Source organism: Kogia breviceps, chromosome 15, assembly GCF_026419965.1.
Source record: "Kogia breviceps isolate mKogBre1 chromosome 15, mKogBre1 haplotype 1, whole genome shotgun sequence".
Lineage (NCBI taxonomy): Eukaryota > Metazoa > Chordata > Mammalia > Artiodactyla > Physeteridae > Kogia > Kogia breviceps.
In genome coordinates, this window is record NC_081324.1 from 71,590,426 (window position 1) to 71,614,595 (window position 24,170).

Consider the following 24,170-nt stretch of genomic DNA (forward strand, 5'->3'; position numbering starts at 1 on the left):
TATTTGAGTATAACTGTTTTGCAATAGTGTGTTAGTTTCTCCTGTACAACAAAGTGAATCAGTTATACATATGTTCCCATATCTCTTCCCTCTTGCGTCACCTTCCCTCCCACCCTCCCTATCCCACCCCTCTAGGTGGTCACAAAGCACAGAGGTGATCTCCCTGTGCTATGCGGCAGCTTCCCACTAGCTGATTTACATTTGGTAGTGTGTGTATGTCCCTGCCACTCTCTCACATCGTCACAGCTTCACTTCTTTTCGTAGCCTTTATGGGCATCATCCCACTCTCACCCTTCGGTTCTTGCCTTGCTTCCCATCTGGTTCCCACTGTGTGGGTGTGGGTGGGTGCGTGCGTTTAAATATTTCTTTAAGGGTTAGCACCCTCGGAGGCCACCTTCAAGTCCTCTTTCAGGAATCCTCTTTTGCCTGCTGTGCTTTCCCAGCTACCCTCCCTTTCATCATTCAAGTAGCTGAAATCTGACCCCCTTCACAGTGTAGGTAGGAGTTTTCCCAAAGCCTAACTCTGAACTTGCAACTCCCCTAATTTATGTCTTACTCTTCATTCCCCTTTTCATAGAAGACCCTTTACTAGAATTTCATATAATATTAAGTACTAAATATTACAGAAAATGAATTTCTCTTTACTAGCATTTAACTGTAATATGAAATAAATGTATTTTATGCAATTTGGTGTCTCTGTGTTCTCTATCTGCAGTTTTGTGTGTATGTGTTTTTATTGCCTTTCTGAAATTAAGGAGGTCATATAGTAAGATGATTAGGATGATAAGCTTTGGAGTCAGCACTGGATATTCCGTGATTTCCTTTTAGTTACTTAACAGTATGTAAGCCAATTTTTATTTTTAATAATTCAAACATGGATAAAATCCAAGCTCCCCTTGACTATCCTATTCTACATTTGCTAGGCTGAAAGCTGGGGTTCTGTCTATAATATCTCTAGCGTGTGGCAGGCACTAGATAAACATCTGGGACAAAGTTGAGTATAGCTCTCAAAAACTTGGGCTCTGGGTCAGACTGATCAGGTGTGGATCTCGGCTCTGACGAGCTCCTTCACCTCTCTGCACCTCAGTGTCCTCTCCTAGAAAGGGAGGTAGTGATCCAGCAGAGGCAGCAAGTCAGAGCCGCCCAGTGAGTGTGAGCTGCCCCCACCCTGTGGTCTCCGCCTCCTATCAGTGCCAATTCAGTGTTTATCCTACAATATCTCCCTCTCTCCCTCCCTCCCTCCCTCTTTCCTTCCCCCCTCCCTAGTGAAAAGCTGGGAGAAATATAAGACCACTAACAAATTCCTTGAATTAGTAAATATTAACATTTTAAGAGAAACTTGCATCCAAGGTCCATCACTTCTTGGCTTTGTGACTTTAGGTAAGCTAACTTCTGTGCCTTGGTATCCTTCTCTGTAAAGTGGTGTAATAGTAGCTCCTGTCTTCAGAGAGGTGTTGTATTTACAATGATGACGGTGGTATCAGCAAGGTACCTGGGATGTAAGCCTGCAGCAGTGTTGCTGCTGTAGTTATTGTTAGTAATAATAACATTAGCTTGTAGCCCCTTAGAGGCAACATATTTGGTGTTTATGGTACAAGTTCAGTTTCCTAATCCTTCATCACCTTATCCAGCAAAAGGCTCTCAGAGTTTATTTTTAAATATAAATGTAATGTAACCACACTAGATAAAATTTGGAAAATAGAGAAGGGGAATCATCCTCGTTTACTATATTCTTAATGGGTTCATGCTCAATATTTTGGTATATTTTTTCTAATTGTTGTTTCAGATGCCTTTTTTTTAAGCTGAAGTATAATTATAGAATTTTTTTTTTTTTTTTTTTGCGGTACGCGTACCTCTCACTGTTGTGGCCTCTCCCGTTGCGGAGCACAGGCTCCGGACGCACAGGCTCAGCGGCCATGGCTCACGGGGCCCAGCCGCTCCGCGGCATGTGGGATCTTCCCGGACCGGGGCACGAACCCGTGTCCCCTGCATTGGCAGGCGGACTCTCAACCACTGCACCACCAGGGAAGCCCTAATTATAGAATTTTATATCCTGCTTTTGTCACCTAACAATGTATTGTGCCCATTTTAATGAGTTTAGTGAGGTGTGTGCAGCCAGCTTTAAATTCTGCATGAAGTACCTTCTGGTCAATGTGTCAATGGATGTTTACTGGGTCCCATCTTGGTGCCGGGTACTGTGCGGGGATGTAGGGAACAGTAGAGAATGGAACAAATTCAGCATCTTCCCTCACAGAGTGGGGAAGCAGTCAACTCAGAAGTAACAGCCACCGAGCGGCAGGGTTTCATGAGGCAAAAAGTGCAGAAAGAGCTGGAGTCAGCCTGGTAGGGGCTCCTCTGGGTTGAGGAAGACCCGGTTGCTGCCAGGAGGGCACCCCAGTCTGTGGGGATTGTTTTGTTGGGACACTGCACAGTGTACTAATTAGATGGGCTGTCCTTGGTTGGGGACGCTCAGGTAGTTTTTTTGGGGTTTGGGGGACCCCTACTGAGGAAGACAGCAGAGAGACTTAACCGAGGTCTGGGTGGTGTTTTCCTTCAGTGGCATGTTTTATCCTCTCGAAATAGTGTGTTTTGGCTTCTTTATCCTACCAAGGGTTTCATATCCCATATACTGGGGGCAGAGCGGGTACTGGCAAACATTCTCAAAAGAGCAGAAGAGACTTTAAAAAGGTGATGTCACATGAAGAGCGGAGAACTGGACGCTGCCTTTGAGATACGCACTTTAGATGCCTCTTGCTTCCCTTATGGCACAGCCCTATCTGCATATCAGGAGGGAGGGTGCTGTGGGTGGCAGGTATTTCTAGAGGATCTGTACTATTTTGGAAATGTTACTGTCTGTTTAATGATGGTGGGCATTTACTAAGTAAGCACTGGCTTTGGATAAGACGTTGGAGGTAGAAGGGTGAATAAGTCGCAGTCCCCACTCATTCTCCTAGTATTAATCCTTGTCCCTTGTGTTCCTGGTATTTTTTTACTTTCAGCTAAGTAATCATTTGTTTGAAGAACTTGCCATGGATGTGTACGATGAAGTTGACAGGCGAGAGACTGATGCAGGTGACTTAACATGTGGCTTTATCTACTAAGCTTCTGTTATCAGTAGGCAGCAAGAAGCTGCCAGCCTCAGTGTTTTTACTTGCCCAATTTCTACTGTCCTGATAACACGTGTGTCAACATTGACTCTTGTGTATGCTGGCTTTGGAGTGTGCTGCCCCTAGTCTACCTAGTAATGCGAGAGCCGCGGCTCTTAGAGGAGCAGTGGCGCCCGTGGTGATGAGATTCTGTCTCTGGCTCTTTCCTCTGGCTAGTCTGGCTTGCCACGCAAAATCACAGCACCCTGGTGACCGAGACAACCGTCGTCCCCTTCCTTCCGGTCAATCCCGAGTACTCATCCACACGGAACCAGGCAAGTGGCCGAGTCCAAAAACTCACTAGTAGTGATATTTGGGGAATGGCTGATATCATGGTATTTTATTTTCCCAGGACAGGTATGTAAGATTTTTTGATTGATTAAAATGTTAATATCCTTTACACACACACACCCTCACAAGTTGATAAGAAAAGCAATAGAAGTTAATAGATGACTGGGAAAGAATATAAAACAATTCACAAAAGAAATACAAATGGCTGGAATTCCCTTACCGTCCAGTGGTTAGGACTCCACACTTTCACTGCTGATGGCAGGGGTTCAATCCCTGGTTGGGGAACTAAGATCCCACAAGTGCAAGGGCAAAAAAAAGAAAGAAATAATAAATGGCTTTCAAATGTGAAGAAATGTTTAATCTCATTAGTAATCAAAGAAAGCAACCTGAAGGCATTAATGAAAGTTTTATCAATCAACTTAATAAAGTATCAATACATAATAAAGGATACTCCAGACTGGTAAGGATGTGGCAAGATGGGCTTTCTCATGCTACAGATAAAAGTTTAAATTGCTGCAGACCTCAGAAAAGCAATCTGTTAACCAGTTTCAGGGGCCGCAAAATTAACTGCGTCCTTCCACACAGGAACTCCTCATTTAGGAATATGTTCTAATAAAATAAAAATACAAAGCTCTATGCACATTTTCATCGAAGCACTGTATGTAATAATAGAGCACTGAAAAAAGCCTAACCATCCATCAAGAGCAGTGAAGCTTAGTAAATTATGAAGCTCTCTTCATTTTTATTGATTATTGGTTATATATAATGATGGAGTCCCAGCATCTAGACTATAACTTTATGTTGAAATTTTACAATTTGTCCCTTCAAATTAATTTTTGATTAGTAGGCCTACTTCAAAACTGAATTGATATTAGAAAGAAAGCATTAAGAGAACCATTTTGTTTCAGTTCACAAAAATAGATATGCATTGTGAGAACTTAAATGTTATATTGTTGTATTATGTAAATGGTTTTAAACTGTTCACAAGGAAAATGTTAAATTTGATTCAGTTATGCCTGTGATTGATGATACTTTGAGCATGCCGGAAGGTCTTTGCCGAAGTCTAACAGTAGTCTGACTAGTTTTATGTGAATATGTGTGTATTTTTACATCTGGGAATATTTCCAATTATTTTCTCACCCTCAGGGCAGACAGAAGCTAGCTCGGTTTAACGCCCATGAGTTTGCCACTCTGGTTATCGACATTCTCAGTGACGCCAAGAGGAGACAGCAAGGCAGTCCTCTCTCTAGTTCAAAAGGTAACTGTTTCAGACCTCTAAATGTTTGCTTCTTTGGCCTTAAAACTTCACACAAGTGTTAAAGTTATAAAAATAATTAAAGCAGTCATTGACACCACAGCTTAGTTAAAGCCCTGTAAGTTTTATTGGTGCTATGTCGTGACGACAAGTTTCTCTCTTTGAGTCCTGGTGAATTATAAATAGTTCAGCGTTATTAACTGTGATTCAGATTTATCTTATATATGATTTTTTACCTCTTGGGTCACCGGTCTTCCCTAAAAAATTGCATTCTGAAATTAACTCAAAAGTCTGACTTAGATCTTGTTAAAGGACATAAGAAACTAAACCCTCTTGATTGAAATTCCAGCTCACCTGCTGTTGTTTACCTACAAGACTGAGTTCTCCATTATTAGAATTTGTCGCTATAAACTTTAGATGTCTACAGCAAGAATTTTTGGGGTTTAAAATTGTGAAGACAAAAAAAACAAAAACAAAAACAAAAAAAAAATTGTGAAGAGAGCACCAAGCACCTATTTCCGAGGTGCCCTTTGAGTCTTGTTCAGTACAGGGTCCTGTCTCCATGCTTGGGAACATACTTCCTCCCCAGCCCTGATGCTGTATCTTTGTTGTTTTTTCCTAATTGTAGAAATAATACATTTTTAAATTGAAAAACATGTAAACAGGAAAAATACATACCATAAAGATTCAGTTTTCAGTCAGCATCGCATTCCCTAGAGATAGTAATCGTTAACTGACTGCAATTTGTTCTTCTTGATTTACTTATTCAACCAGACATAAACAAGTTCTAAGAAACTTTATTAAATTTTGGTGAAGGTGCAGTGATAAGGGTCCTTTAAAGTCTCAAAATGTACAGATTCTTTGATTTGGTGGTTCCATTTCTAGGTGTTCATTGAGAGGAAATAGAGATGTGACATGTATGTTATATATAGCACTGGAAACATTAGAAACAAATAAGCAATAATAGAGCAATTATTAGTTACATATTTGAATAGTGCACACTTTTTTTCAGAGACTATGTAATGACATAATATAAAGTAATAAATTAATTTTTTTAAAAAGCTTTAGTATAATCCAAATTTTGTAAGGAAAACATTTATATATATACGTACAAGTGAATATATCACATGTAAATATAAATATACCACTAATCCCCATTACTCACGGATCTCATATTTGCCAATTCACCTATTCATTAAAATTTGTTACCTCAAAATCATACTGACAGCATGTTGATGGTAATTTGTGGATGTATGCAACATGCTGAAAAATTTGAGTTACCCAAAATGCACGTTCCCAGCTGAGATTGAACAAGGCCATGCTCTGCCTTATTTCAACTCTTATATTGTAAACAGGTGTCCTTTTTGAGATTTATTTAGTGCCACAGTTTTCACATTTTTATGTTTTTTGTTGGTGATTTCACTATTTGAAGTGGTCCCCAAGTAGAGTGCTGAAGAGCTGTGTAGGATTCCTAAACTCCAGAAGGTCGTGTTGTGCCTTGTGGAGAAAATACATGTGTTAGACTAGCTTCATTCAGGTGTGAGTTATAGTGCTGTTGGCCATGAGTTCAATGTTAATGGATCAACAACATATATTAAAGATGTCTTTAAACAGAATCGCATGTAAAATGAAGTTATATATTTATCACTTGACAAAAATGTGATCAGAGGTTTGCAGGAACCTAATCCTGTGTTTCCAGTCAGAACAATGGTTTAATATTTGCTAATTTGTTCTTCACAGCAACTTTATAGACAGTAACTGCTACAAATAATGAAATTGACTGTACGTATGTGTATATGCTTAGGAAAAAGACTGGAAGGAAATAGAACAACATGTACCAATAGCTATGAATGATTACTCTATCATTAGTTTCAATTTTTCTATATTGAATCTTTATCACATCTATAATCTGATGGCACATATATATATATTTTTAAAATTTATTTATTTAATTTATTTATTTTTGGCTGTGCTGGTCTTCGTTGCTGCGCACAGTCTTTCTCTGGTCGCAGCGAGCAGGGTCTGCTCTTTGTTGCAGTGCGCGGCTTCTCATTGTGGTGGCTTCTCTTGTTGTGGCGCACGGGCTCTAGGCGCGCGGTTGTGGTGTAGTTGTGGCACGTGGGCTTCGGTAGTTGTGGCTCGTGGGATCTAGAGCACAGGCTCAGTAGTTGTGGCGCATGGGCTTAGTTGCTCCACGGCATGTGGGATCTTCCCGGACCAGGGCTTGAACCCATGTCCCCTGCACTGGCAGGTGGATTCTTAACCACCGTGCCACCGGGGAAGCCCCGGCATGTGTATTTTAAATATTAATTTTAAAACTTAAAATTCCTTTTATGTAAACATAATTTATCACAAAGATATTATCCATCAAAATATCCAATCCAGAAACAATATTCGAAATTAGAGGTTTGCTTGAGTTGCCTGAAAGAAAGTGGAGAGAGTTGGATAATTTGTGAAATCTTTCATTCAAAATGTGTTGGAGCCAATGGAGTCATCCCTGCTTCCCTATAGACCATACCTTCCTGGTGTGCACATGTGTGTCCAATGGGTCATTCTCCTCTTTCTCTCTCTCTCACCGGCATTCAGCTAATGAAAGGCCAATGTGCCTACTCTTTGATCACCCAGTTTCTAGACTCCACTTTAACAATTTCCTTTCTGTTTTGACTTGACATTACCTTGTAAACAAGGTACAATTATAACTGAATTGCAGTTAATCTTACATTAGTTACAGCTTTATTTTCATGATTTTGAGCTACACCCTGTTTCCTTGAATGATTACAAATTTGGGAACTTGTCCCCTTATCTGAGCAGCTTTTTCCTAAACCGTCTAATTAATTTGCCCACATTTGGCAGGTCGCTCAGAGGGATGCTTAAATCTGTCTCTGCACTTTCTAGTAGACTCTCTGTCCAGTTGATAACTTGCTCTGTTATCCCTTTTTGGTGTGAATATAACCTTGCTATTTCTGTCATTTTCTTCCAGTCTTTTAAATGTCTAGTTTTTTAGGAAAAAAAGTCTTTTGCAAGCCTGAAGTAAAGTTTTTTGCTTCTCTTGATAGACAATGTGGAGCTCATACTGAAAACAATCAGTAACCAGCACAGTGGTGAGAGTCAGGACAATGACCAGCCGGACTATGACAGTGTGGCATCAGATGAAGACACGGATCTGGAAGCCGCTGCAAGCAAGGCACACAGGCAGAAGGTGAGGTGCCACACTGCACACAGAAAGAACCTGTGTTTTCTTTGCGGATCTTCCCCCTGAAAACGTGCCTGCTTTGTAAATCACTTGAGGGCTAGGCTTGTGAAAAGTGCTCTGGAAGTAGAGTTGGGTTTTCTACAGCTTGGGCTAAGCAAAGGTCAATGAGGTAAATAGTTTTAAAATAGGCGGTCTGTTGTCCCTGAGTCAGTTGTTGACTCACAGCCCTTCTGCAGTTTTGACTTTATAAAACCTGTGAGGAAGAACTGGTGGGTTTTATTCTTTCAACAAATGTTTACTTTTGTTGGATAGTTATCCAGACTTCCCTGGATAGTATTCTCCTGAGTGAGGCCTAGTCCCTTTCCTCTACGAGGCTGTCACTGCCCAGGAGGAGAGAGAACTGCAGTACAAGGGTCATAAACACAGACACAAGCGGGGGGTGGGGCGGTCAACAGAGACACAACTTGTCACTGAGGAGTATCAGGGGAGGCTTTAACGTGTGCCTTGAAGAATGCCTGGGGGGGGAAAAAAAGAATGCCTGGGATATGGGCGTTTGGAGAGGCTGGGGAGGGTGGGCTACACAGAGAGGAAGTGAGACAGCGGTGTGTGTGTGGAGGGGGTGAATCTGGTCACGTGTAGAGTCAGCCTGAAAGGAGTGGGAGTCAGAGCTGCAGCAGAGGGCAGGGGTCACACCATATGCAGGAGCGTGACACCAGACCAAAGAGCCTGGACCTTAGCCAACAGTGCAGAGCCCAGGAAGCTTTTAGGCAGGGCAGGAGGGCAATGTCAGCCATGTTGGATCATCTGTTTTGGGAGGACTGTTCCGGTGGACCAGGGAGTGGAGGAAGGGAACCCAAGTAGGAGGTGCTGATGAGGTCCAGACAAGAGGTGACACGGGTTCACCTCAGGGCCTTGGCTGGGAGGGTCTGGATGGAAGAACGGTTACTGTAGCAAAGTGTGAGCCTGAGGACAGGGCAGCAGGGGCCTGGCTGGTCCACCCACTGCTGAGTCTCCCAGACCTGGCCCACAGAGGAGCCCAGCAAACATTTGAGAATGGAAGAACAGGAGGAAGATAAAAAAGGCAGGGCTTGGCAATAAGTTGGATGTTTGAAGTGGGAAGGTAGACTTACCGGAGTTGTGTCCAGAGTTTTCCAGCTTACACAGCTGTGAGAACCAGTGGTGCCACTGGCAGATGCAGGGAATGTGGAGGGGATAGCAGGAGTCACCTGTTCCATCTGAAACATCTCTGCCTGGTCTCCACAGAAGCGCTGGGTTCACTCGAGTGAAAGCCGGGTCATGACAGGACCCTACACGACAGGGTCCCTAGACTGGCTGGCCTCCGCCTCCTCTCCGCCTTGCACACGCATTCCCTCCTGCTGAGCCCTGCCGCTGGCTATAACACCCTTCCTCCAGAAAGCTTATCTGACTAATGACCTCCCCTCCTGCAGGCTGTTGCTCATGTCCCACCTACCCACCTGTCAGGTTAAAATGCACCCACCTTCACCCCAACTTCAGCTCCCCAGCCCCTCACTCTGATCCATTCTATTTATTTTCCATAGCACCTATCACCTTTCACCGTACTATATCGTTATTTTTTAAAATTTTTTCCCTCTTCTCACTCTGTTGGGATGTAAACACCATGGAAGCAGGAATCTTTGTCTATTTTCTTTTCCTATGTATCCCAAGCCCCTAGAACACTGCCTGATGCTTAGTAAAAAAGCATCAGAAAAGTTGGAATGAGTGAATTAATGAAATAATGAATAAAAAAAAGAAAAATGAATGAGCAAGAGAAAGGCAGACAAGACAGGTGTGCATAGTCATTGTCAGAATAGATTTGTAGCCCCGCTGTCTGATCTATTAGAAAATATTGACTTTAACATTTTTCAAACACTTTAGTAGCCCTACCTTTATGTTTTATTTTTGCATTACGCTTAGAAGCCTTGATTTGGTTTGATTAACTTTGCGATCCAGCTGGCATGGTCAGAATTTGAAATTCTTTAGTAGTTAGTCTTGAATGTTATCATCGTCTCAGATTGTGAACATTTTCCCCAATTTATTTTTAGAGCCTAGATTCAGATTTATCAGATGGACCAGTCACTGTGCAGGAATTTATGGAGGTCAAAAACGCTCTAGTGGCTTCTGAGGCCAAGATACAACAGCTAATGAAGGTGAATAACAACTTGAGTGACGAGCTGAGAATTATGCAGAAAAAGGTAACATGTCAATAAATGCCAGGATGGTTGCTCTTTAACCCCATAGTATAAGGAAGAATCCCAGGCATGATGCTTGTGGTCAGAGGGAAGAAACACAGATCTAAAAATCTTTGGGCCAAGCTGTCTTTTTGGAAGCAGTATGTATTTTGGATATTTTAAATGAAGTAGCTTTGATTAGAAATAAATCCAGTGTAAGTTTCCCAGGTAGGAAAACATTCCAGCCCATTAAGTGTTTGTGTCAGTTGTAGAAACCCTTGAACTATCCTGTGCTTCCGGGGAAGCTAGACACCACTCCATGGATGTGATTCTTCCCTATTTATTGCTTGTTCTAAAGAATAATCACGCCATGAAGATAGGGCAGACGAAAGCCCAGGACAGGTGTATGTGTTTATCCGCATTCCAAACCCCATGCCACACAAGGGGTACTGTCCCTGTTCACTCTAGTCTAAGATATTACCCACCCCTGCCCTGGCAGCCCAGTCCCACAGCCCCGCTATTTTCCATCAGTAATTACCACTAATTTATGATGTCCTCAGAGCCACAGAATAGGTTCTCAATAAATGTAAGAATACATTGCGTTTGCACCAGCGAGAACTGTACGCTGGTAAGAATCCCATTTGCTCGGCATTTCCTTGTTTGCCGCCTTTTGAGAGAGTTAGAAATATATAAATATATTAATCTCTATCAGTAAAAAAAGTATGGCTAATAGTAGCAAGCGATATGCTTCAGAGGGGATTACGTATATAACACTTTATAAGAACACTAAGAAAAAGAAGTGGAAAGATTCTAAATTCTGCCCGAGACTGTGGGTACTGCTCCCATCATTCAGTGCTCTACAAAATAAGATTCTGTACACTTCCTTAAACAGAAACAAAACAAAGTATATATCTGTGTCTTCGTACTATCATTTGAAGAGTGATGCTTCAGAATCATTATCAAGAACAGAGGACATGGTGCACCTCATTTGTGGCTGGGCCCGTTTCAGTGGTGCTTCCGAAAGGAAGGCTGAAGATCTGAGAAGACTCCTGTGCCCCTCTGCTCATCAGGGAAGAACACTGCAGTGCACCCTTGCCTGCGGCTTGGTCCAGGATTCTTTTGAGTTCTAGATCATTTTTGGAGACGTTTTGAGATAGATGGCCTCAATACCTATAATAGAAGGGGGCAAGAATGCTTGAAGATCAATCAGATTTTAATCAGACACTTGTTCTGTGCCACCCTGGCCCTGTCACCGGCTGGTATGCAGCCATGAACAAGACAGACAGAGTGCCCTTTTGCCATAGCATACAGGGCTTGCACTTTTTCTGTCTTTTCTGAAATATCTTTTGTTTAATGAATTACAGTTTGTCTCATTAATTGAACTAATGGCATTTTTTGAGGTGACTTTTTCTGAAACATGCTGACTTTGCCACTGCAAATCATTCTGCTAAGCATCACCATTTTTATTCTTATCATTCTCCTTTTAGTATTTGTAGAAATCACCAAAGATAACCTCGAATCTCTGAGAGCAAATGTCTCAAGCTTCTTTAAGAAATGCAGAGTGGAATTATTTGCCATTGTTCATGGATTATCTCCTCAATTCTTAGAAATGCTTTTGATTTCTGAACCTATTATCTATAACTTTTCATGTCCTGTTATACTCCTTCCAGACAAAAAAAGTGTAGTCTGGTTCTTATTAAGATAAGCACCATTCAGATTTATCTGAGGACATCTCGCTAAGTACAGAGTACTAAAATTTAAAAAAATTGAGACCAGGAACTAGTGGTCATCAAAGCACATTCAAGCAAAATCCAGGCTGGATGTTTTAGAGTGAAAAGTGTGAAGATAAAGTTTAAGATTTCAAGACCTTGTCTAAAATACTCTAAGAGGTTTTCACATAGACACACAAGCATGTGACCAGATCCCCCAGTCCTACACTGAGGACCACGTGTCAGTTATGCCCCTCACTGGTTGGACCTTGACCATTTCATTGTAGAATATGGGTTCACTAATAAGTAGTTTTGACGGGCACTTTATGCCTGTCTGTTTCCTGGAATGTAGGAATTTTCAGTAGCTGCTTGTCACTTTGCAGCTGTTCTGTCTTTGGAAAGGGAGTTGCAGATATAAGTTATGCCCTGAAAGCCTTTCTGGTGTAGAAGCAGTCTATCCTTTCTTAGGGATCACGCTTTGAGAAAACTGAGAATCAGAGTATTTCTCTTGCAACGACAGTAAATCAGACTTTCACAGAAGTTTGGCACTACTAATATAAACTATGTGGAATTTGTTTATTTAGCGAAGATGCATTGATTTTATTTCAAAGTTAGGTAAAGTTTTTTAATATATATAGTTGACAAAGTAGCATGATTTGTGTCTGATCTTTCACATTTAACAGTTGCTTGGAAAAGATGCTAATTAATGAAGAGGAGCAGCCACTATTGGTGTATTTTTCACAGATCGGTGCTTTCTAAAATAGAAATTGAAAGTAACTCCTAACACTGAATGGGCTTGCTATTGAAAAAGTAATGATCTCCTGGTGCAAACACAGTTGCTTGTGGACTTAAGCCTTGGCCCTGGTGGGGAATTTGGTCACATTTTACAATCTCTGTCAAAGAGTAGACAGCTGAACTCACACCACACGCAGCTTGTAAAATGTCCTGGAAGATGGAGGAGCACCAGAGGGGAAGGACGTTGTGCAGCCTGGACTCGGTTAATTGTGTTTAAAATGCCAGATGCTAAAGAGTAACTCGGTTCCTTGCTGATCCTTTAACTCTAATTCATCCAGCACCATGAAGCAGCCTGCATGTAAGGAATGGAAAGAGCGTTCAGGGTCTCCAAGTGACAGCCTCTAACTAAAACGGGGTGGTGCCAGGCAGATTAGAGTGTTTAAAGCTGACACCACCACGGTCGCATTTTGGGGGCGGCAGAGCCAAAGGAGAGAGAGGCCAGGTATTCCGGCCCTGGCTGAAAGATGACCGATCACCAGAGGGCAGCGCGCGCTACGTGGAGCGTTCAGATGAAGATGTTGATAGTTCAATAGGTCTCCGGTTTTCGTCGTGATATGTTAATATAGCAAACTTAACCAAGATCTGGTTCCCTCTCTTTTTAAAAAAGTGCTAAATTGTTTGGAATTTTAAAGAGTATTATGTAATAAAAACTTGTTGATCTTATTTTTTCTTGTTGGCTTTTTGGGAAGCAGTAGCTCATCTGATTTTTCGTAAGCTGTATTGCACTGTCTTTCTTGCTTTGCAAAGCAACTCTAGTTATCTTTGTGCTGCTTCCATGGTGTCTGCTGACATTTTTGACATTTGCAAATTGCTCAGGGCTCGTTTGAAAAGCAAGTTACCTAAGTGATGTCTTAATGATCTCAAGCTCTTGCTTGAAACAGCCTTAGAATAATCCAGAGTGCAGCTTGCCTGCAAACATTTCCCAGGCCCACCATGACCAATTTTTACGTGGTTAGACAGTTCGCTTTTAAGAAGTCCAAACTGCAACTTTTTCACATTCAGAAATTAGCTATTTAATTTGCTTAAGTGACAAAGTGAGTTGATTGCGTTTCACTCATTCTAGAAGGAAGAGTTTTGGTTTGTAGTTGCCTTTGACTTTCAACCCAGCGAGCTGTTACTGTTCTTATTGTTAAAGCTGGTAGTTGTATGCATTTACTTGGTGTTTGCTTTTTCTGCTTGCTATAGAAAAACACAGTCCCACTGCCAAACATGTCTTTCAGCTTCAAACACTCCAGAGTGAAAATTCGAACCTCAGGAAACAGGCCACAACCAATATATATCAGGTGCAAACTGATTCTGAGTACACAGACACTTCCAACCACTCTTCTTTAAAGAGACGTCCATCTGCCCGGGGCAGTAGGCCCATGTCCATGTACGAGACGGGATCAGGTCAGAAACCCTATCTCCCAATGGGAGAAGTGAACCACCCCGAAGAGAGCAGGACGAGACTCCAGCCTTTCCCCGCGCACGTAAGTAACACCACTGGCGCTTCTGCTTTTCACTCTCTGTCCAGCCTGACTCCTGCCTTCCCTCTTCTGAACCTGCAGATCCCCAGTCTCTGCTTTGCAAATTGGGCTACAAGAGCCGTCCTTGTGTTTGCTGTATTAACATGTCGACAGGTGCTTGCGGTGTTCCCACAAGCACTCAGGGCCACTGGCCGAAAGTTTTCCAATGACCCTGGGGATTCTGGCTCTTGCTCAGCCCCTCTCCCCTTTTTCTCCCCCGTATCCATAATATCTTTCCCAGCCATGCACTATTGGAACTTTTTTGGTAACAAGCTTCCTTCCCTATTTCCAAAAACAAAAGCAAATTATAAAGGTTACCGGCAGAAGTAAGTACCGTCTTCTTCGAGGTAGACGGGCATGTGCCCCCTTACACACAGGAGCCCTGAGAATTCAAGGCACCTCCTCTGCTCCTCCTAGTGGAGTGGGTGGTGGCAGCTGTGGCCTGGGCATGCAGGCCAGGTCTGGAAGCCTCTGGGCCTCCGCAGCCCCTGCACCTGTGGTCAGTGTGCCTGCTTAGCTGCATCCTCCTCCCTGCGTGGAGAAAGTGTTGCTTTTTCACTTCATAAGAATGAGATGTAAGAATTCTATATCGACCTTACAAGCGTTACATTCCAAAGATCGTATTCTGTAACAGGCTACTAATGCTCCTGTTTTACAGTGGAATAGCTATTGTGTTGTGAGGGTTTCAAATATTATATTTCTTGGGGATTAATTTGTTTTAAAAAAACCTATGTTTTGACAAAATGTTGCAGGCATCTTGAACCTATGTGATGTTTTCTCAAAGAGTAATATTTATCTTTTTGAATGTCAGAGTTATTCTTCAGTCCACTCTTATAGGAATTTCCAAAAAAATTCGCAGAGTAAATAGAAAGTAAAGGATATGGTCTAGGAAATTAAGCCCTAGTTTAATTTTGTCAAGCTTTAATGTGATAAAATTACAGTGTTGTTATATTGTAATTGGGAGTCTACTACTTCAACTTTTTAAGTTGTTTGGGCTGAACATTCTAAAGCAATTGATTTGATACATTTGGTGTAACGGGAATGCCATTGAACTAAGTTAAGAATCTTATTTTTGTATAACTGAAAACAAAATTTAGGAAAAGCCACTTTGTTAGTTTTTACAGTGTACTTTTTAATTTTAGAAACATTTAAAATGTAAGAACGTCTTATTATTGTAAAAGTTCTATATCTGTACTGAGGAGCAGATTTGATAGCGTATACCAACTTTAAATCATTTGTATAGTTTTTCATTTCATGTCATCTGTCCTGGTTAAAAAACAAATATTTGTTTAAGGCTATCTATTAAAAAAAAAGAAACATTGGCAAATTTGACAAATTATGCTAGGTATTGTCTTTCCCTCATAGAAAAGTAGCCTTATAAATTCCAAGTAATTTCCGAGAGGCATTTCACTAAGGGATTAAACATCTCTGGGGATCTGTCATTGGCTAGTGTGGAAGTTTCAGCACTGATCTCATGGGTGTAGTGAGTTGCTTTTTAGGATTCTTTTCTGGGAAACCTGGGCCGAAGCCAGGGTAGGAGGTGGGGTTTTTTGTTTGTTTTGTGTTTTCCCGAGTGTGTTTCTTTTTCCCCTTCCAGATTGGGAGGAGTGCGCTTGTGACCTCCTCTTCGTCTCTGCCTTCCTTCCCCTCCACACTTTCCTGGTCGAGGGACGAGAGCGCCCGAAGGGTTAAGTACACTGAATGCTCTGCTCTCTGGAGGCGGGGCAGCGCTCCTGGCGCTCTGTGCTTCTCCCAGCCCTCCCCCGCTCTGCTAACGGCTCTCTGTCCTGCATGAGGCAGTGCTTCCCCAGGTGTCTCAGCTCTCAGCACTCACACACACACATGCACACACACGCATGCGTGTCTGCAGGAGGCGGCCTCCGTCTCCTCGAACTCCACATTGCTGTCTCACGTGACATTTAACAAAGTCTGCAGTTCACCCTGTAACACTGATTCTGAGCATTCTGTCTTTTTAAACCATCAGAAAATTAGCTGGCTGCTGGTTAAATATTATAATAAGGCAAATCTGTCCAAATTTGTTCAGAGAACTAGTGTATTTGGACTAACGGAAACACTGAGACATCGTGCTCTTTGGCAGCACTGGAGGTGTAGGCAACTGTTAGTACGAAGCTGTTCACTTTGTTCTTTGGTCAAGTCCAGCTTGCCGACGTATAATTTACATTCCCAGTAACAGCACATGATACAGGTAAGCTCCTTTTAGAGTAGCCAGGCAGCAAGTATTTATCAAGCACCTTGTCCACACCCAGCCTTTTGGAAAGTCAGTTAAAGGGTCCTGAGAACTTAGGTGACCTCCCTGCTCCCAAAGGCACTGTCAGTTTAAAAAACCGTTTCATGCATGAAGAGTACATGGCAGCAAGCTGGGAAATTGTGACAGAGCACAGGCTTTGCAGACCTGCGTTCAGGTCCTGGCTCTTTTGTTTTTTACTGGAAGGGCAGTGTGGCTAAAGTGAGAGGAGGGAGGGTGGGTGTGGGTGAGGGACCACCTTTACAGACCAGGGGGATGTGCACTGCCCTTTGTCCATTCCCTCCACGTCGGCAGGAACGATGGAGAATCTTGCCCACTGCCAGTGCCTTATGGCTCGTAGAGGCCCTTTGGGGGTTCTTTTCTGCACTTTTGAGGTAATCTATTTAAAAAAACCTCTTGACATATGCTACTATCTTCTGCAGTTCTGAAATTGAACTGCACTGTTTATATTACAGTATTTCAGTTAAAGTAAGGGGCAGTTAAATAGAAATGAATATTTTATTTGAAGTGTTGTTGGTAAGAGTCAAATAAACCTCTTTTTGTCCTCTGTGAAAGTTTCTAAAAAATTTTTGGTAGTTTTGAGAATGATAGCAAGGACTGCTTACTGAGACAGTGTTTTATACCAGTCATTTAAACTGATGATCCTGATTGCTCCTGACAGCTTCATCGTGAGTTTAGGTTTTTATGGCATGTCTGTATGCAGAGAAAACTACAAATCTATTCAATAAACTGAACCAGCACCAGCTATAAGGTAACTTTTCTATTAACAGCTTTGAGAGAGCAGCACTTTTAACTAGTAGACCTTAGTTCTGCATGTTTACAATAATTTTCATAAAATTAATGCTGACTAATTTGAAATCCTAAAATACGCTTTTGTTGATAACAATGAAGGATTTAATGTAAGTAACGGATTTCCCGGGTGGTTATTGTTGTACGTTGTTTTCTGTATTTGAGAAACATTTCCTGAGTACTTTTATTAGATATATGAGTCATTACTCTTTTAAAATGTTTCAATGAAACTTGGTACTTTTGATCATTGTGGAGGTAATGCATTTGATTTGTAATTATCAAATTTACATCAAGGAAGGCAAAAAGATCCATTATAAAAAGGTGGGATTTTTCTGGGTTTAATTCCATTTTCTAGCTTTTTCCACCAGAGCAGCTCTGGACAAATGTCCAAGAATAATTATTTAAATGCAAATTTTTTACATTCCATTTTATGCTGTGTATGTGCATGTACACACACACACACACACACACACACACACACACACATACACACACACTGTGTGTGTGTATGTATATATAAAAACTGAAGGAAAAGTAATTTATTAGTCAGACATTCACTGGGAAAGGTAAGAAGATATTGTTTTGTTTTGTCTTTTGTTTTTTGTTTTGTTTCGTTTTTTGAGATTATCTCTGCAAGAGCCTGGTTTCACTGTTCCCTGCCTGCCTTTGGTCTTCCATGTAGATACCCAGTAGCCAGTAACTCACTGATTGATCCATAAAGCCAAACCAAAAGCAGCAAGTGAAGCAGAACTGCTTGCTGGTAGGAGATATAAACAAAGGGATCTTAAACGTTGTAGTAGTTTTTACAGAACTTAGCTTTACAGACTCTCTTTATAGCTGCAGGCCAACATTTTCAGTCATTTGCCAGATGTATTTGAGCGGTTTCAGTACGAACTTGTGTTGAACTTTAGGAGCCCAGTGCAAGTGTCTTACGTTAAGTGGCTGGGACCAAATAGAGCATTTGGGGGAAACATGAAAGACCTCAGCAGACAGAGAAAGAGTGTTCTCCCTGGGAGAGGACAGAGAGGGGTCACAGGGATAGTAAGCAACATGTGGTGTGAATAAGGAGCCTTTGCCCATCTCAGGGCTGGCTGCCTGTCTGCCTGCCTGCCTGCCTGCCTGTCCGCCTGCATAGGGCCTTCAGAAGGCCAAGCAGCATTATCAGTAAGGAGCAAATAATTAAACTTTATGGAGACTTACTTAACTGACTTACTGTAAGGGAGCCGTTCATTTGAGTGAAGCTACAGGGTCTCCATATGTTTAAACAGGGCTCTGAATTTACAGGCTCTGTATCTTTAGCCATATTTTATTGCAGCAACAGTAAAATTCCTTAGGCACATGTTTTGATTAACTTGGATTAAATTCAAGTTACAGAGCTAGAAATAGCTCGTATTTGTCTTTTGCAATTGGTAATCAATTTAGGTTTTAAATCAGCTTCCACTGATTTCTGTTCAAATGAGGAAATTCCCAAGCACTATGGGTAAAATAAATACTGAGGGGAAATCTTTGTATTAAATACTCCAGAACTAACATAGTCCCCTTCATAGGAATGTGGTCCCCTTCAAATGTTGTCACCCCAGAAGGCCCTGTACTTAGCAGTGCTGCCATTTGCTCAAAACAGTTGTAGGGTTCCTGTGTCCCATTTTTGTTGCACCATATCTTTATGTTTTAAGGGATACATGTTTGGGGAGACAGATGAAAGGGGTTGGAAACCAAGTGTCACACTGGGTTAATCCATTTTGGCTCACAAACAATGTGTGGCAATGAATGAATGGTTTCTGGTTTCCTTGTGTGGCTCACACAAGCCGTCTCTGAGGGTAGTTCTTGGAGAGCTGTGTTGTGAGCAGCGGTGGTCCTCAGGGCCTCAGGTGTGGGGTATTGGAGGTAGCAGGAGACAGGAAGCCCAGGTTCTTAGTCCAGGTTTTCTACTGATTCTTTGGCCTTGGGGGTGACCCCCAGCTCTTTTGGCCCTTCCTTTTCCCATCTGGTATTAGACTAGCTAATCTGCAGGCAGCTCCCAGTGCTGACAATCTGTGGATATCTGTGCGGACCCATTTGCTTCTGAAATGGGCCCCAGTATATTATAGTTAAGCTCCATACTCCTCAGAGAGCTAAACGTGAGCGTTGCCTTGCATGTCTGTTAGTTTGTACCGGGGATATGTGTATGGAGCAGCTAAGAAGCAAAGAAGAAAATGGGGCAGAGAAGGAAAGAAACCGTTTCTGGATCCACTATTCATCTGTTACTAAATTTAAAAATAATTTTTTTCTTTATTTTCTGGCCGCACTACGTGGCTTGCAGGATCATAGTTCCCTGACCAGAGATCAAACCCGGGCCCTGGACAGTGAAAGCACCATCTCCTAACCACTGGACCACCAGGGAATTCCCTGTTTCTAAATTTTTAATAAAGCATCGGCCCCCGTCCCAGATGAGATCTGGGGCATGAAGGCCACGTAGCCTGACAGGTAACAATTCCTGAGAAGGCACCCAAGAAGTGTCTGGTGCTCTCAACTAATGGGGTCGCCTTTTCTCTTGTAGGCATCCAGGCTCGAGAAGCAGAACAGCACACCTGAAAGTGACTATGACAACACTCCCAATGACAGGGACCCGGATGACTCGGGGTACATGTGCAGGAAGAATGCCCTGGGGCTGGGCTCTTCCACCAGAGACCAAGCAGCGTGGTCAGGAGGCACGCCTCACCACCTGCACCCACTTCTCTGTTTTCAGACCCATAAGGCCCTCAGATATTAAGGCATAAGTTCATAGTTCACACCTCTTCCCATCTCACATTATTGCCACAGGGGCCTTTTTTCCTTTCACCAGCAGGTTAGACTCATCTCTGAGTCTCTGTAATGCGCTTAAAGTCAGTTCTCCATTTCATTTTCGAGTCAATGTTAGGTTACATCCTGCATTTGCATCCCAAGGAATTGGATCGATTAGGGTGGCTTCATAACCACACCCCCTCCCTGTTCCGGTTGTTCCCTCCCTTTCCCCGTCTTTAGCCTTCCTACGAGGGTCATCATGTCCACCCCCGTGGTAGAATGAAACAGCCTCCCTATGAGCTGTGGCTGCCTGCTGATGAACCAGCCTTACCCTGAGTCTCCTGCCAGACAGGATAAAGGAAACCACAAAAGCAGCCCACTCGTGCCTTCGGCACATGCACACGCTGTGGCTCCTAGAAGAAGATAGGCAGCTGATCAGTACCTGTCACATTTAACCACTTCTTCAATGCTCACAGGTCAAGCAGGAAGGGAAGGCAAAGAAGTACAATGTGGCAAGGTGATGGCTCAGGTCCAGATGCGGCAGAGCCCCACACGGCCCCGAGCCCTGTCTTCCCCAGCACCGAAGATGTCATCCGGAAGACTGAACAGATCACTAAAAACATACAGGAGCTCTTAAGAGCAGCCCAAGAAAATAAACACGACAGGTAAGGGCGCTTGAGTGTCCGGCCTGGCAGGACCTGTGCACATGCTCTGGAAGAGCTGCTGCTGCTCCCTTACAGACGGGGATTTTTTTTTTAATATGCTCACTTCAAAAGTTATTGAAAATTTCAGGTTTATGTAACAGGCTTAAAAACAAATTTGTCTTTTTTTTAATGTAGTAATTTTTAATCTTTCATCTTCTTATGAAGTGCTCTGAATATAGCTGCCTCTAGAGATAGAATTGCAGCGTATTTGGGGTAGTGACATTCCTAGTTCTCGAGGTGAAAGAAGCTACCTCAAAACTGGCAACACATTCTCCCGGCCACACTGCTGTCTGTGGTCTCCTTAGCTGGGGAGAAATCTGCTGCCATAGAAGGTATCTTGAAATGAACCTGATTTCTTACCTTTTTCCCTCACGCATGTGCACGTCTAAGAAGCAAGTGGTTTTTAGAAAAGTTGATCTAATTGTCACCCAAATCATTCTCTGCTCCTGAATGAAGAGTCTGCTCCCTCTGGGCAGAACCATGTCTTGCAGAGTTATTTCTTACCGCAGAGAAGGGTCCAGCTCTCGTTCTAACTCACCCCTCGGTTCTCTGGTAAGTTGCTAGCTGTTGCAGGTGTTACCCTAGTCTCACGCGGCCGGCCTGCTCCAGACACAATCATGACATGTTTAACATCATCCCACTGAGTTTATGAAAGCGGCAAAATTTGATCAAAACCCAAGAACAATCTCAGTTTTTTCATTAGGTCAGCAAAGTTTAGGGCTTCAGTGAAGAACTTCTCTCCATGCCTTTGCACGAACAGAAGTTGTTCAAGGAACACAGTATTGCTTCTTCTTTTTCCTGGTCTCTTCCATGAAAAGATGCACCAGTGTCTTTTGCATTCTCCGTGTCCCTTGCACTGCCATGCTCACCTCCCCATTTTCTACCCTTTTCCATTTTGCTGTACAGCTCAGACTTCTCCCGGTGTCATTACTTCCCACTCAGTAGGAGAGGAATGGTCAGTGTTTATTGAAGGAGCAGAGCTAGTCTTCATGGATGGACTGCTGGAGGCTCCTAAGAGAAAAAGAGGAACCTGCATAGTTTCTCAGCCTCCTTCCACAAAAATTATGTAGCTGTTTATCTGCCCCTCCCCGGACATCCTCTTTATCACACGCCCTTCCTGCCTCACACGCTACTGGTGTGGAGTTCCTCTGCTCAGCACCGAAGCCTTGGCAACAGGCAACTTCATTAGCACAGTTACGTAAAGCAAAACGTTTCACACCTCAGACCTATCAAGGCACCGTGATAACAGGGTGAACTCCTTCCCTGGGGCTCTCCCACCATTGAACAACATGCCTCACTTCTCATTTCCCCCAGCTCAGAAGTGCCTTGCTCGTATTTCAAACAGCAACCAAAAACTATGCTTACATTAAGTTTCTCTCTTTGATGGTTGTCAAAAATAGAAATATCTGCCCTGGAGCTGTTTCTGGCTTCAAAGATCACAATATGTGGTGCTTGGTACAATTTGGGAAGTTTCTTTTTTTTATTTTAAGATGTACAAATCCATTCAATATATGTCATGAACTGTTTTCTGTAAGAACCATGAGAGAATGATGCAGAGATTTTTAATCGTCAACTCTTTTGGTTTAAACTAGAATTGGTCTAGAGAATTTATATTTTATAAATTGTTCAGTGTTCTCTTAAAATCTCTGGTTCCTTGCATATCTGAGACACTTTCTCTTTTTTTTGGCTGCATTGGGTCTTCGTTGCTGCACGCGGGCTTTCTCTAGTTGCGGCGAGCGGGGGCTAGTCTTCGTTGAGGTGCGCGGACCTCTCATTGCAGTGGCTTCTCCTGTTGCGGAGCACAGGCCCTAGAGTGCATGGGCTTCAGTAGTTGTAGCATGTGGGCTCAGTAGTTGTGGCACGCAGGCCCTAGACTGCACGGGCTTCAGTAGTTGTGGCGCATGGGCTCTAGAGCACAGGCTCAGTAGTTGTGGCACATGGGCTTAGTTGGTCCACGGCATGTGGGATCTTCCCGGGCCAGGGCTTGAACCCGTGTCCCCTGCATCGGCAGACGGATTCTTAACCACTGGGTCACGAGGGAAGTCCCGACACTTTCATTTATAACCTTGCATTATACTAATTAAACCCATGCCTTTTTCTCTTGTTTCCTCCTCTCGATATCCATTGCTTATGCTCATCCTAAGTGGACCAGTAGCCCATGCAGGCACAGTCAGGCTTAGTCCTGGTCCCCTGGGCTGAGCAAGCTCCCTACAGCCCCTGACCTTCCCTCAGCCTGGTCCCATCCCCTCAGCCTCCAGCCTCACTCCCTGCCTGTCTCTGTGTCTGTCTCTCTCTCTTACACACAATTACACAGTCCAGGGATTACTACATATTATGCACAAAAGCCTTTTCAAGGAAAGATAACAAGTTGTGAACATGGACTCCCTCTGGTAGAGAAGGAGGAGGACTTTGTCATTAATCTGCATGTGCTTTCTTTCGTGGCTTATTGAGGACTTCCAAAAATGCGTCATAATGAGTGAGTTTTTGAGAGATGTCCTTAGGGAAAATGTCTCCTCTATGAAGCAGGAGGAAAGGGTGGATTATATTTCTGGGTCAAAATGAAAACCATAACCAGCAAAACATAAAACTCTTAGGTGTGGATCTCAGTTAATGCTCAAGAAACATTTATGGCTGATACAGTGGTTGCTGTGGACATTGCCTTTTTTTGAGGGTCTTTGTCACCAGATGGGTTGTTGCCCCTTCACATTTGCAAGTTAAATAACTCCTATGCATTGGTGTTTTTGCTATTACATGGTGTATGGTTCTAACTGCTCATAAAGGTAAAAGTTGGGAATTCCCAATTGGAAGGCATTTTGGTATAATTCAGACCAGTTTCTTGAGATGCAATGATTTAATTAAAATGTAGGCAGTCTTAATTTGAATGACCACCTTGAGGAGGTGTAGATATCTTTACAGACTAACTGTTCTGTGGCTCCACCTGACTGGTAGTGGACGTTGCCTACATTCATACCTGGAGACTGTTTTTGTTTGATTGAATGAACTTTCAAGAAAGGATGGGGCCCCTGCTTTATCACAGAGCGCCTCCTGTTGATGTGGGATCCACAGCAGGTTGGCCATGGCCTCAACCCCTTTGTTACGGGAATGTAAATGGGACCTATTCTTAGACGAGTATTCTCTGTCTCTGAATTATTTTCACTGTCTTTGAATAACCTCTTCAATATTCTTGCAGTTATATTCCCTGCTCAGAGAGGATACACGTAGCTGTTACAGAAATGGCAGCATTATTCCCTAAAGTAAGTCACTCCCTACTAACTTGGTTCAGATCCCTTTTAATGAACCGTAAGAAATTTCTTTATGATCTTTACATTATATTAATCTTTTTGTAGCACAGAAAGTTTTGAATATGCAAATAGCCATATAGGGCTTTGAAATATTTTTTGTGCTACATGAGTATTGATTTGGGTTTAATAAGACAAGAATGTACAAGCCAAATGCTGAAAGGTAAAGCATTAATAGAATGAAATTTTATCTGGAATATTTCACCCAAGTGGATTAATATTTTTCAAAAGCCACTTCAGTATAGCACTACTAAGTGCATACTACTAAA

The 24,170-nt window shown here is 42.6% G+C and overlaps 1 protein-coding gene across 15 annotated transcripts in view; it reads left to right on the forward strand.

Moving 5' to 3' along the window:
* GIT2 (GIT ArfGAP 2) overlaps positions 1–24,170 on the forward strand; it is a 49,219-nt gene that overhangs the window by 21,355 nt on the left and 3,694 nt on the right. For 3 of the 15 annotated variants that reach the window (XR_010837064.1, XM_059039537.2, XM_067015949.1), the window contains 10 exons: positions 3,000–3,072; positions 3,324–3,421; positions 4,584–4,695; positions 7,749–7,891; positions 9,949–10,098; positions 13,799–14,047; positions 15,681–15,770; positions 19,675–19,757; positions 20,375–20,563; positions 23,793–23,856. Coding sequence is in view for 13 of the 15 variants with exons in the window: in XM_059039537.2 (XP_058895520.1) it covers positions 3,000–3,072; positions 3,324–3,421; positions 4,584–4,695; positions 7,749–7,891; positions 9,949–10,098; positions 13,799–14,047; positions 15,681–15,770; positions 19,675–19,757; positions 20,375–20,563; positions 23,793–23,856 (1,251 nt within the window). In the remaining 2 variants the exon portion in view is untranslated. Of the gene's footprint in view, positions 1–2,999; positions 3,073–3,323; positions 3,422–4,583; positions 4,696–7,748; positions 7,892–9,948; positions 10,099–12,466; positions 13,242–13,798; positions 14,048–15,680; positions 15,771–19,674; positions 19,758–20,374; positions 20,564–23,792; positions 23,857–24,170 lie in introns of those variants that run through there. The other 12 variants (XM_067015939.1, XM_067015940.1, XR_010837065.1 and 9 more) reach the window with 8 other exon arrangements.